This window comes from Cervus elaphus, chromosome 5, assembly GCF_910594005.1.
Source record: "Cervus elaphus chromosome 5, mCerEla1.1, whole genome shotgun sequence".
Taxonomy (NCBI): Eukaryota; Metazoa; Chordata; class Mammalia; order Artiodactyla; family Cervidae; genus Cervus; species Cervus elaphus.
In genome coordinates this window covers 113,407,680-113,419,701 of record NC_057819.1, presented here as the reverse complement: position 1 = coordinate 113,419,701, position 12,022 = coordinate 113,407,680, and the positions used below count along the sequence as shown (strand labels likewise).

General features: G+C 41.0%; 2 protein-coding genes across 2 annotated transcripts; both read left to right on the top strand.

The window, feature by feature from the left end:
• Positions 1–4,222: 4,222 nt before the first annotated feature.
• Positions 4,223–5,282, top strand: LOC122695047 (keratin-associated protein 4-7-like). The gene has a single exon (XM_043904525.1). The coding sequence runs from the start codon at positions 4,295–4,297 to the stop codon at positions 4,907–4,909; it is 615 nt and encodes a 204-aa protein (XP_043760460.1). The 5' UTR covers positions 4,223–4,294; the 3' UTR covers positions 4,910–5,282.
• A 4,209-nt stretch (positions 5,283–9,491) lies between these two features.
• On the top strand, positions 9,492–10,564 carry LOC122695048 (keratin-associated protein 4-7-like). Its single transcript, XM_043904526.1, has one exon. The coding sequence runs from the start codon at positions 9,535–9,537 to the stop codon at positions 10,147–10,149; it is 615 nt and encodes a 204-aa protein (XP_043760461.1). The 5' UTR covers positions 9,492–9,534; the 3' UTR covers positions 10,150–10,564.
• The last annotated feature ends 1,458 nt before the right edge of the window (positions 10,565–12,022 follow it).

The following is a 12,022-nucleotide window of genomic DNA, read 5'->3' as shown; positions in this document are numbered from 1 at the left end:
CACCACAGTTCAGAAACATCAATTCTTTGGCACTCAGCTTTCTTTATAGTCCAACTCTCACATCCATACATGACTACTGGTAAAACCATAGCTTTGACTAGGTGCACTTTTGTTGAGAAAGTAATTTTCTGCTTTTTAATATGCTGTCTAGGTTGGTCATAACTATCCTTCCAAGGACTAAGCGTCTTTTAATTTCATGGCTGCAATCACCATCTGCAGTGATTTTGAAGCCCCCCAAAATAAAGTCTGCCACCGTTTCCACTGTTTCCCCATCTATTTGCCATGAAGTGAAAGAACTGGATGCCATGATCTTGGTTTTCTGAATGTTGAGTTTTAAGCCAACTCTTTCATTCTCCACTTTCACTTTCATCAAGAGGCTCTTTAGCTCTTCTTCACTTTCTGCCATAAGGGTGGAGTCATCTGTATATCTGAGGTTATTGATATTTCTCCCGGAAATCTTGATTCCAGGTTGTGCTTCTTCCAGTCCAGCGTTTCTCATGATGTACTCTGCATATAAGTTAAATAAACAGGGTGTCAATATACAGCCTTGACGGACTCCTTTTCCTATTTGGAACCAGTCTGTCGTAATACTGGAGTAGATTGCAATTCCATTCTCCAGGGGATCTTTCTGCCCCAGGGATCAAACCCAGGTCTCCTGCATCACGGGCAGATTTTTATCTTCTGAGCTATCATGGAAGCCCGTACATATACAGTGGAGTTCTGCTTTATTCGAGTAGCTGGAGTTTCAGTACATTTGATTTATTATTATTTTTCAGAATATTCAGTTTACTCTGCCTTATAGAGGGGCTACCTTCAGTGCCAGGGAGGTGATATAAAGCAATGGAACAGACCTGATAACAGTCCCTAGGTATTCCTGGAGACTGTGGTTTTATGTTCAAGACAAAAAATGGGACCTTACCAGCGCCACTTCTGCTCATGTCCCTTCCCTTTCCTTCTAGCAGTGCTAATCTCAAGAACACTTCTCAATAAACATCCTGTTTGCTAATTTTTATCTCTGGGTCTGCTTGCTAGGGGACTCAAACAGTCCTGAAAAGCTATTTGTAATTCACAACAGTTAATCTGAGAGTCGGAAAGACTGACTGAAATGTAGTTTTCATCTTTAGTGTATAATAAGTAGGAGCTTAAACATAAACGAAGAAAACTTCTGGAAATGAATCTGTAGAGAGAACTGTGAATTTTATCTAAAGTACATTTATTCTTTGCTAAGGATTTTATGTCACTTATATACAAACATCTCCTTTAGTTAAAAATTTAAATAACACAAAAGAATGTGTTCAGAAGTGAGTTTCCTATTATTAATCTTTCCCAATCCCATTGAAAACCTATTTTTACAAACAGAGATACACTCTTATTGAATGCATTTGTATCACATTTGTCTTTACTCACAAACCCAGCTTTAGTTGTATATTTTTTTGTTCTGATGTCTATTCAAATATTATTCTTTGGCCTTCAGGGAATGTTAATACATTCCTTCAATACCAGGTAAGGTATATTATTTGACAGATTTGTTTACATATGTTTTATATTTATTGTTGAGAATTGTAAATACATGTTTCCCATTAGATTTTATGAAGAAATCTTGCTAAGTGCATAAGAAATTTATCAGTTTTCTAAGTCAGCCAACCTCACTGTTAACAATAAAACTCAGGTGATTCTGTGGGATTTTCTAGACATATAATCATGGCTGAGAATAGCCCCCAGCCTCAGGTATGCCCCAGATTCATTCCCCAGTTACCCAGGTGGTAACCGCATTATTAACCCAAACTCATGGGTTTTTCTTTCGTTCCTGCCTTCTTTCCCGCTTCCTCATGTATACCTCCCAGAATTTCCCCCCACCCCCAAGTGAGCTACTTGCACTCACATCTTTGTCTCAGTATCTACTTCGGGTGCAATTCAAACAACAACAATAGATGTCCAGCAAATATTTTTAGTTGATTGATATTAAACCAGAGATAGTGGTTACTTCTCACAAAAGAGAGCTAAACTGGGATGTCTGGAAGTGAAGAGAACCAGTGTCAGCCTATGTGTTCACCTCCTTTCTATCATATCTGTTTCTGTCTTAATACAGCATATGTATCCATGGTGTCCTATAGGTAAGTTCCATTCTATGGATCAAATTTGAACTTCCACAAATGTGTTTTATCAGCTGACACGTTCCTTGCCACATAAACAAATGTGGTTTTCCTCAAGTGTAACCATGATCCCTCTGTTTGGAATGTTTCTCCCACTTTTCTCCAACAGACAAAACAGACATATTTTTAAAGGACCATTACATACCCATTAGTCATCCAAGAGCCTTCATTCACTCAACAAACATTTGTCACTAATGTGCTCTGTCTCAGTAACAAAATTAAATTCTATACTTCATGCCTTCATAGTGTCTGCATCGCAGTATGGAATGACAGAAAGTAACTGTGATACAGCAGAGAGTGCAGAATTCAGAGCACAAAGCAGGGACAAATTGTATTTGAACAGGGTAGTTAATCATTGGGGGGAAGCATTCAGGGGAAACCTGGGGTATTGACAGAGGAATAGTAGTTTGCAAAGATAACGATAAAGATGAAACATTCCAGGAAGATGAAACAGCTTCAGCAAAGGCATGCAAGCTTTATTTTCCACCTCTTCCTCAGCTGTCCTAAAACAGCTTAACTTATGTTTAATCTTACACAAGTTTTTTTTTCTTCTTTCCTCAACAGTTCTATGCTTCTTTGGCCTATTGCTTAAAGAAGTATTAAGAATATACACTGTATTATATGCTGTATTAAAGACTGAAAACAAATATAAGATATTCAGCACAATGCTCAATGAACTCAGCACAGTGACTAGTGAATTTAGCATAATGCATAGTAAATACTACAAATGAAAAATATCATTATTCCTCACCTTTTATTGAAGATGTGTGGAACATATCCATGCACTATATATGCTGATTCTAGTTATTTAGTTAAAAATAACATATGAAGCTCAGTCTAGTGCTCTATGACAACCTAGAGGGGTGGGATGGGATTGGGGTGGAGGGCAGATCAGGTGGAGGGCAGATCAGATGGAGGGCACATACATATACTTATGGCTGAATCATATTGTTGAACTGCAGAAAGTTATACAACCTTGTAAGGGAATTATCCTCCAATTAAAAAATTAAGACTTAAAAAAATAACTGTCATTCTCTTGAAAATCAAAGTCGTTCACTCATGTTCAGCTCTTTGCAACCCCATGGACTATACACTCTAGGTCAGAATACTGGAATGGGTAGCGGTTCCCTTTTTCAGGGGATCTTCCCAAACCAGGGATCGATCCCAGGTCTCCAACATTGTAGGCAGATTCTTTACCAGCTGAGCTATCAGGGAAGCCCTTCTTTTAGCTATTGTCAAACTGTTTCTTATGCATGTGTCTCATTAAAGTATCTACAGGAAAAAGAAGAGGAGTTATCTGTCAAGTTCTCTTACTACCCAACAGAATGTCTTGGATCCATATTTTTGAAAACTTAATAATTCCAAACATGTTTATATATAATGAATGCTTTTGTAATGAAATATCCTGTGTTCAAGTCTGACAAAGATAAATCAAAACATCCCATTCATGTTGGGATGAACACAGGAAAAATGTGTTTCTTCCACTTAAAAGCTGTGACTATTGTTAAGTGCTTCTGACAGTAGAGCCAGACAGACACAGAATTTGAAACTTCCTTGTGGTTTAACAATCTTCCTGACCATCAAGATGCCTACAAAGTATCACAATCATCCATATTATTTGTGGGACAACCTCCCCACAAACATCTTTCTTTCTATTTCCTTGCCAGTGCTTCACCTTATCAGCACACTTTCCCCTCACCCTTGACACCAAAATATACATGAGCCGTATAAGAAACTTTTTCTCTCTGATGTTTAGATAGCAGTGATAGGAGAGAATATCACATTCAAAAAAAATGTTAGAGTCATATGATTAATGCTTTGTTAAGACATTGAACACACCAGGAGCAAAAGTGACACCCACGAAAGAAGAATTGGGATATGGCTATCAATTGGACACACACGAGCATATCAGGAAAAGGAAAAGTGTTATTTTCTCCAATTTGTAATATTGCATGATAAACACAAAATTATGTAATTAAATGATCAATTATCCTAAGAGGGTAAACAATAACAAGGAAATAACGATGTAATAATAGCAGCCCTTCAGCAGGGTATAAAGGGGGCTGTAGGCCAAGGAGACAATCAAAGTCAAGAAGCTCACTTTCCTGGAAACTCACCGAGAACCTCCACCCTCTGACACCATGGTCAGCTCCTGTTGTGGCTCTGTCTGCTCTGACCAGAGCTGTGGCCAAAGTCTCTGCCAGGAGACCTGCTGCCAGCCCAGCTGCTGCCAGACCACCTGCTGCAGGACCACCTGCTGCCGCCCCAGCTGTGGTGTGTCCAGCTGCTGCCGCCCAGTCTGCTGCCAGCCCACCTGCCCTCGTCCCACCTGCTGCATCTCTAGCTGCTGCCGCCCCTCCTGCTGTGTTTCCAGCTGTGGTTCCAGCTGCTGCAGGCCTACCTGCTGCATCTCCAGCTGCTGCAGGCCCCAGTGCTGCCAGCCTGTCTGCTGCCAGCCCACCTGCCCTCGCCCCACTTGCTGCATCTCTAGCTGCTGCCGCCCCTCCTGCTGTGGGTCCAGCTGTGGTTCCAGCTGCTGCAGGCCTACCTGCTGCATCTCCAGCTGCTGCAGGCCCCGCTGTTGCCAGTCTGTGTGCTGCCAGCCCACCTGCTCCCACATCTCCAGCTGCTGCCGCCCGAGCTGCTGCCTGCGCCCAGTGTGTGGCCGGGTCTCCTGCCACACCACTTGCTATCGGCCCACCTGTGTCATCTCCACCTGCCCCCGCCCCGTGTGCTGTCCCTCCTCTTGCTGCTGAATCTCTGCTTTGAACACACTGCTTCCTCATTTCCTCCCTCCCCACAGTTGGAGAGTTACTTTTTAACATGTGGAGGGTTCAAGAGAACTGGTCTCTTGCATTTCATAAGCAAACACCAGACATCCGAACCCACGTTCTAACTTCTCTCCAAACTCCCTCCCTTCTAAATGAGATCACTCAGAATCTCCCAGGAAATTACATTCTCCCAACACCCCTCCCTTTTTCTTCAGCGCATCACTTCTGGGGTCACTGATTTTTATCTCTCTGACATAGAATTCCAGTGAAGACTTTTTGAGTACTCTTTGTTAAAGATTTTCTTATGTCTTCTTATTTCCTTGAACCAAAATAAATGTCCTCCTACTTGCACTGAGAATTGAATCTGATTGTTACTCTTGTTTTTTTAAGGATTTACATTTCGATCAAGTAATTGTATTTTACCTGCACCTGCCAAACAGCACTAATTAATCAACCTTAAAGAGAGGTCACATGACATTGATCACTGAATACTTGTGTCTAGAAAACAGATAAATTAATCATTTTCTAGTTGTTACTGGGGAAAGGAGTGAAACTGAAGTGATAGAGCATCTATTAATATAATAACAGGAGGAAAGTTTTGAAAATATTTAACACAATTCATGATTTTTAAAACCACCACCTTTCAGGGTTTCTTCACCTATAAAAGCAGTGGATAGATAGTTTAGCAAAGTGTATGTATTTTCTGCTTCAGGTCACATGCCATGAGTCCTTCGTCCACATACACAGTGAAAATGTTAGTCACTCAGCTATGTCCAACTCTTTGCGACCCCATGGATTGTAGCCCACCAGGTTGCTCTGTCCATGGAATTCTGCAGGCAAGAATACTGGAGTGGGTTGCCATTCCATTCTCCAGGGATCTTCCGCCCAAAGGACCAAACCCAGGTCTCCTGCATTGTGGGCAGATTCTTGATCTTCTGAGTCACCATCGAAGCCCCTACATATACAGTGAACTTCTGCTTTATTCTGGCAGACAGAGTTTCAGTACATTTCGTTTAATATTATTATTCTTCAGAATATTCAGTTTATTCTGTCTTATAGAGGGGCTACCTTCAGTGCCAGGCAGGTGATATAAATGATTGAAACAGACCTGTGACAGTTCCTAAGTATTCCTAGAGACTGTGATTTTATGTTCAAGACAAAAAGGGACCTTTCTAGTGCCATGTTTAGATGTCCACTGAAACTCTATCCTAGCTTGATTTCTCCAACTGTCCACTTCTGCTCACTTCCTTTCCCTTTCCTTCTAGATGTACTAATGCCAAGAGCACTTCTCAATAAACATCCTGTTTGCTAATTTTCAACTCTGGGTCTGCTTCCTAGGGAACTCAAACAGTCCCCAAAAGCAATTTGTAAATCACAACAGTTAATCTGAGACCTGGAAAGACTGCCTATAATGTAGTTTTCATCTTTTAGTGTAAAATAAGTAGGAACTTAAACATAAATGTAGAAAACTTATGGAAATGAATCTGTAGAGAGAACTGTGAATTTTATATAAAGTACTTTTATTCTTTTCTAAGGATTTTATGTCACTTATACACAAACACATGCTTTTTTTAAAAATCTAAATAACACAAAAGAATGTGGTCAAAAGTGAGCTTCCTATCAATAGTCTTTGCCAGTCCCATTCAAAACCTATTTTTACAGAGATACATTCTTACTGAGTGCATTTGTGTGATATTTATGTGTTTATTCACTAAACCAGCTTTTGTTGAGCATTATTTTGTCCTGATGTTTATTCAAATAATAATTTTTGGCTTTCAGGCAATGTTAATACATTCCTCCAATATCAGGTAAGTATATTATTTGACAGATTTGTTTATGTATTTTTTCTATTTCTTGTTAAGGACTGTGAATACATGTTTCCCATTACATTTTATGAAGAAATATTGCTAAGTGCATAGGAAATCCATCAGTTTTCTAAGCCAGCCAACTTCACAGTTAACAATAATATTCAGTTGATTCTGTGGATTTTCTAGACATACAATCATGGTGGCTAATATCGCCCAGCCTCAAGTATGTCCCCATATTCATTCCTCAGATACTCAGGTAGTAACTGCATAATTAACTCAGACTTTAGGGTTTTTCTTTCATTGCTGCCTTGTTTTCCAACTTCCTCATGTGTACTTCCCAGAATACCGCCCCCTCCAAAGTGAACTATTTGCACTCACATCTTTGTCTCAATATCTACTTTGGGTGCAATTCAAACAAAGAGAATGGATGTTCAGCCAATATTTTTAGCTGATTAACATTAAACCAGTGATGGTGGTTACTTCTCACAAAAGAGAGCTAACTTGGGATGTCCAGAAATGAAGAGAACCAGTCTCACACTTCTGTTCACCTCTTTTCTATCATATCTATTTCTATGTTTATAATGTAAATGTGTCCATGGCATCCTATAAGTAAACTCTATTCTATGCATCAAATTTGAACTTCCACAAATGTGTTATATCAGGTGACATGTTGCTTGCCACATAAACAAATGTGGTTTTCCTCAAGCGTAACCATGATCCTTTTGTGTGGAATGTTTCTCCCACTTTTCTCCACCAGGCAAAACTGACATATTTTTTAAAGGACCATTACATACCCATAAGTCATCCAAGAGTCTTCATTCACTTAACAAACATTTGTCACTAATGTGCTCTGTCTCAGTAACAAAATTAAACTGTATAGTTCACACCTTCATGGTGTCTGCATCACAGTAGTGGAATGACAGAAAGGAACTGTGGTATAGCAGAGAGTGCAAAATTCAGAGCACAACGCAGGGACAGATTGTATTGGTACAGGGGAGTTAATCACTGTGGGGAAGCATTCATGGAAAACCTGGGGTTTCCCATTGACAGAGCAATAGGAGTTTGCAGGGATAACGACAAAGACGAAACATTCCAGGAAGATGAAACAGCTTCAGCAAGGCATGCAAGCTTCATTTTTTCACGTCTTCCTCAGCTGTCCCAAAAGAGCTTAACTTATGTTTAATCTTACACAAGTCTTCTTTCTTTTTCCTCTTAACCTTTCTATGCTTCTTTCCCTATTGCTTAAAGAACTAGTAAGAATACAAACTATGTTATATGCTGTATTAAAGATTCAAAACAAATATAAGATATTCAGCACAATGCTTAGTGAACTCAGCACAGTGCCTAGTAAATTTAGCATAATGCACAGTAAATACTCTACGAATGATAAATATCATTATCCCTCACTTTTATTGAAGACGTATGGAGCTTGTCCACATACTGTATATGTTGATTTCAGTTCTTCAGTTAAAAATAACATAGGAAGCTCAGTCTGGTGCTCTATGACAACCTAGAGGGGTGGGATGGAATTGGGGTGAGAGGGCAGATCAGAAGGTGGGGACATATATATAATTATGGCTCAATCACATTGTTGTACTGCAGAAACCTACACAACCTTGAAAAGGAATTATTCTCCATTTAAAAATTAAGACTTAAAAAAATAACTGTCATTCTTTTGAAAATGAAAGTCGCTCAGTCGAGTCCAGCTCTTTGTGACCCCATAGACTATACAGTCCATGGAATTCTCCAGGTCAGAATACTGGAATGGGTAGCCGTTTCCTTCTCCAGGGAATCTTCCCAACCGAGATCGAACCCAGGTCTTCCACATTGCAGGCGGATTCTTTTCCAGCTGAGCTATCAGGGAAGCCCTTCTTTTAGCTTTTGCCAAACTGTTTCCTATGCATGTGTCTCATTCAAGTATCTACAGGAAAAGAATGAGGAGTTATCTGTCAAGTTTCCTTGCTACCCAACAGAATGTCTTGGATCCATATTATTGAGGGCTTAATAACTTCAAACATGTTTGTAATTAATGAATGCTTTTGTAATGAAATATCCTGTGTACAAGTTTGACAACTAAAAGATTAATCAAAATATCCCATTCTTGTTGCCTAGCCTGGGAGACATACAGCAAAAATACATTTCTTCTATTTAAAGGTTGTGAGTATTGCTAAGTGCTTGAGACAGTGGAGTTAAATCAAGCACAGAATTTGAAAGTTCCTTGTGGTCTACTTATCTTCCTGACCATCCAAAATGCCCACATAGGATATCAATAATCCATATTATTTGTGGGACATCACCCCTTCAAACATCTTTCTTTCTAATTTGTTTCCAGTGTTCACCTGACCACCACTTGTTACCCTCACCCTTGACAAGAAAATATACATGAGCCGTATAAGAAATTTTTCTCTCTGTAGTTCAGAGAGCAGTGAGAGGAGAGAATATCACATTCTAAAAAAAAAGAGTTAGAGTCATATGCCTAATGCTTTGTAACACATTGAACCCACCAGGAGCGACAGTGACTCCCACTATGGAAGAATGGAGACAGGACTTTCAATTGGACGCACAGGAGCATACCAGGAAAAGGAAAAGAATTTTCTCCACTTTCAAATACTGAACGATAAACACACAATTATGTAATTAAATGATCAATTTTCCTAACAGGGTAAACAATAACAAGGAAGTAATGATGTAATGATAGCAGCCCTTCAGCAGGGTATAAAGGGGACTGTGGGCTGAGAAGACTCTCAGATTCAAGAAGCTCACATTCCTAGAAACTCACCCAGACCTCTACCCTCTGACACCATGGTCAGCTCCTGTTGTGGCTCTGTCTGCTCTGACCAGAGCTGTGGCCGAAGTCTCTGCCTGGAGACCTGCTGCCAGCCCAGCTGCTGCCAGACCACCTGCTGCAGGACCACCTGCTGCCGCCCCAGCTGTGGTGTGTCCAGCTGCTGCCGGCCGGTCTGCTGCCAGCCCACCTGCCCTCGTCCCACCTGCTACATCTCTAGCTGCTGCCGCCCCTCCTGCTGTGTTTCCAGCTGTGGTTCCAGCTGCTGCAGGCCTACTTGCTGCATCTCCAGCTGCTGCAGGCCCCAGTGCTGCCAGCCTGTCTGCTGCCAGCCCACCTGCCCTCGCCCCACCTGCTGCATCTCTAGCTGCTACCGCCCCTCCTGCTGTGGGTCCAGCTGTGGTTCCAGCTGCTGCAGGCCTACCTGCTGCATCTCCAGCTGCTGCAGGCCCCGCTGTTGCCAGTCTGTGTGCTGCCAGCCCACCTGTTCCCGCATCTCCAGCTGCTGCCGCCCGAGCTGCTACCTGCGCCCAGTGTGTGGCCGGGTCTCCTGCCACACCACTTGCTATCGGCCCACCTGTGTCATCTCCACCTGCCCCCGCCCTGTGTGCTATCCCTCCTCTTGCTGCTGAATCTCTGCTTTGAACACACTGCTTCCTCATTCCCTCCCTCCCCACAGTTGCAGAGCTTCTTTTTAAAATGGGGAGGGTTCAAGAGAACCGGTCCATTGAATTTCATAAGCAAACACCAGACACACTGAGCCCTCAATCTAACTTCTCTCCAAACTCCCTCTCTTCTAAATGAAATCACTCAGAATCTACCCAAAAATTACAATCTCCCAACACTCTTCCCTACTTCTTCAGGACATCGGTTTTTCATGCTTAAGGAATTTGTCTCCATCACTAGTGAGACCACTTGATTTTTATCTCTCTGATATGGAAATCCAATGAAGATTTCTTTGGCTGTACTCTTTGGTAAAGATTTTGTTATGTCTCGTTATTTCCATGAACCTAAATAAACGTCTTCCTACTGGCACTGAAAATTGAATCTGATTGTTACTCTCTTTCTTTTTTTAAAGGATTTACATATTGATCCAAAGTAATTCAATTTTACATGCACCTGCCAAACAGCACACATTAATCGACCTTCAAGAGAGATAGAAGACATTGATCACTGCCTAGTCATGTCTAGAAAACAGATAAATTAGTCATTTTCTAGTCTTTATGGGGGAAAAGGGTGAAACTGAAATGATAGGGCATCTATGAATATAATAACAGGAGAAAAGATTTGGAAAGATTTAACACAAATCATAATTTTTAACAACACCAGCTTTCAGGGTTTTTTTCACCTATAAAATCATCACATAGTTTAGTAAAGTCTTGCCAAGAGAATGCACTGGTCATAGCAAACACTCTCTTCCAACAACGCAACAGCAGACTCTACACATGGACATCAGATGGTCAACACCAAAATCAGATTGATTATATTCTTTGCAGCCAAAGATGGAGAAGTTCTATACAGTCAGCCAAAACAAGACTGGGAGCTGACTGTGGCTCAGATCATGAACTCCTTATTGCCAAATTTAGAGTTAAACTGAAGAAAGTAAGGATAATCACTAGACCATTCAGGTATGACATAAATCAAATCCCTTATGACTATACAGTGGAAGTGAGAAATAGATTTAAGGGACTAGATCTGATAGACAGAGAGCCTGGTGAACTATGGATGGAGGTTCGTGACATTGTACAGGATACAGGGATCAAGACCATCCCATGGAAAAGAAATGCAAAAAGGCAAAATGGTCGTCTAAGGAGGCCTTACAAATAGCTGTGAATTGAAGAGAACCGAAAAGCAAAGGAGAAAAGGAAAGATATTCCCATTTGAATGCGGAGTTCCAAAGAATAGCAAGGAGAGATAAGAAAGCCTTCCTCAGCTATCAATGCAAAGAAATAGAGGAAAACAACAAAATGGGAAAGACCAGAGATCTCTTCAAGAAAATTAGAAATACCAAGGGAACATTTCACCCAAAGATGGGTTCGATAAAGGACAGAAATGGTATGGACCTAACAGAAGCAGAAGATATTAAGAAGAGGTGGCAAGAATACACACAAGAACTGTACAAAAAGGATCTTCACGACCCAGAAAATCACAATGGTGTGATCACTCACCTAGAGCCAGACATCCTGGAATGTGAAGTCAAGTGGGCCTTAGAAAGCATCACAACGAACAAAGCTAGTGGAGGTGATGGAATTCCAGTTGAGCTATTTCAAATTCTGAAAGATGATGCTGTGAAAGCGCTGCATTCAATATGCCAGCAAATTTGGAAAACTCAGCAGTGGCCACAGGACTGGAAAAGGTCTGTTTTCATTCCAACCCCTAAGAAAGGCAATCCCAAAGAATGCTCAAACTACGGCACAATTGCACTCATCTCACACGCTAGTAAAGTAGTGCTCAAAATTCTCCAAGCCAGGCTTCAGCAATACATGAACTGTGAACTTCCAGATG

Bases quoted from the DNA above. Each gene is read 5' to 3' on its own strand.
- LOC122695047 (XM_043904525.1), top strand. From the start codon at position 4,295: ATGGTCAGCTCCTGTTGTGGCTCTGTCTGCTCTGACCAGAGCTGTGGC.
- LOC122695048 (XM_043904526.1), top strand. From the start codon at position 9,535: ATGGTCAGCTCCTGTTGTGGCTCTGTCTGCTCTGACCAGAGCTGTGGC.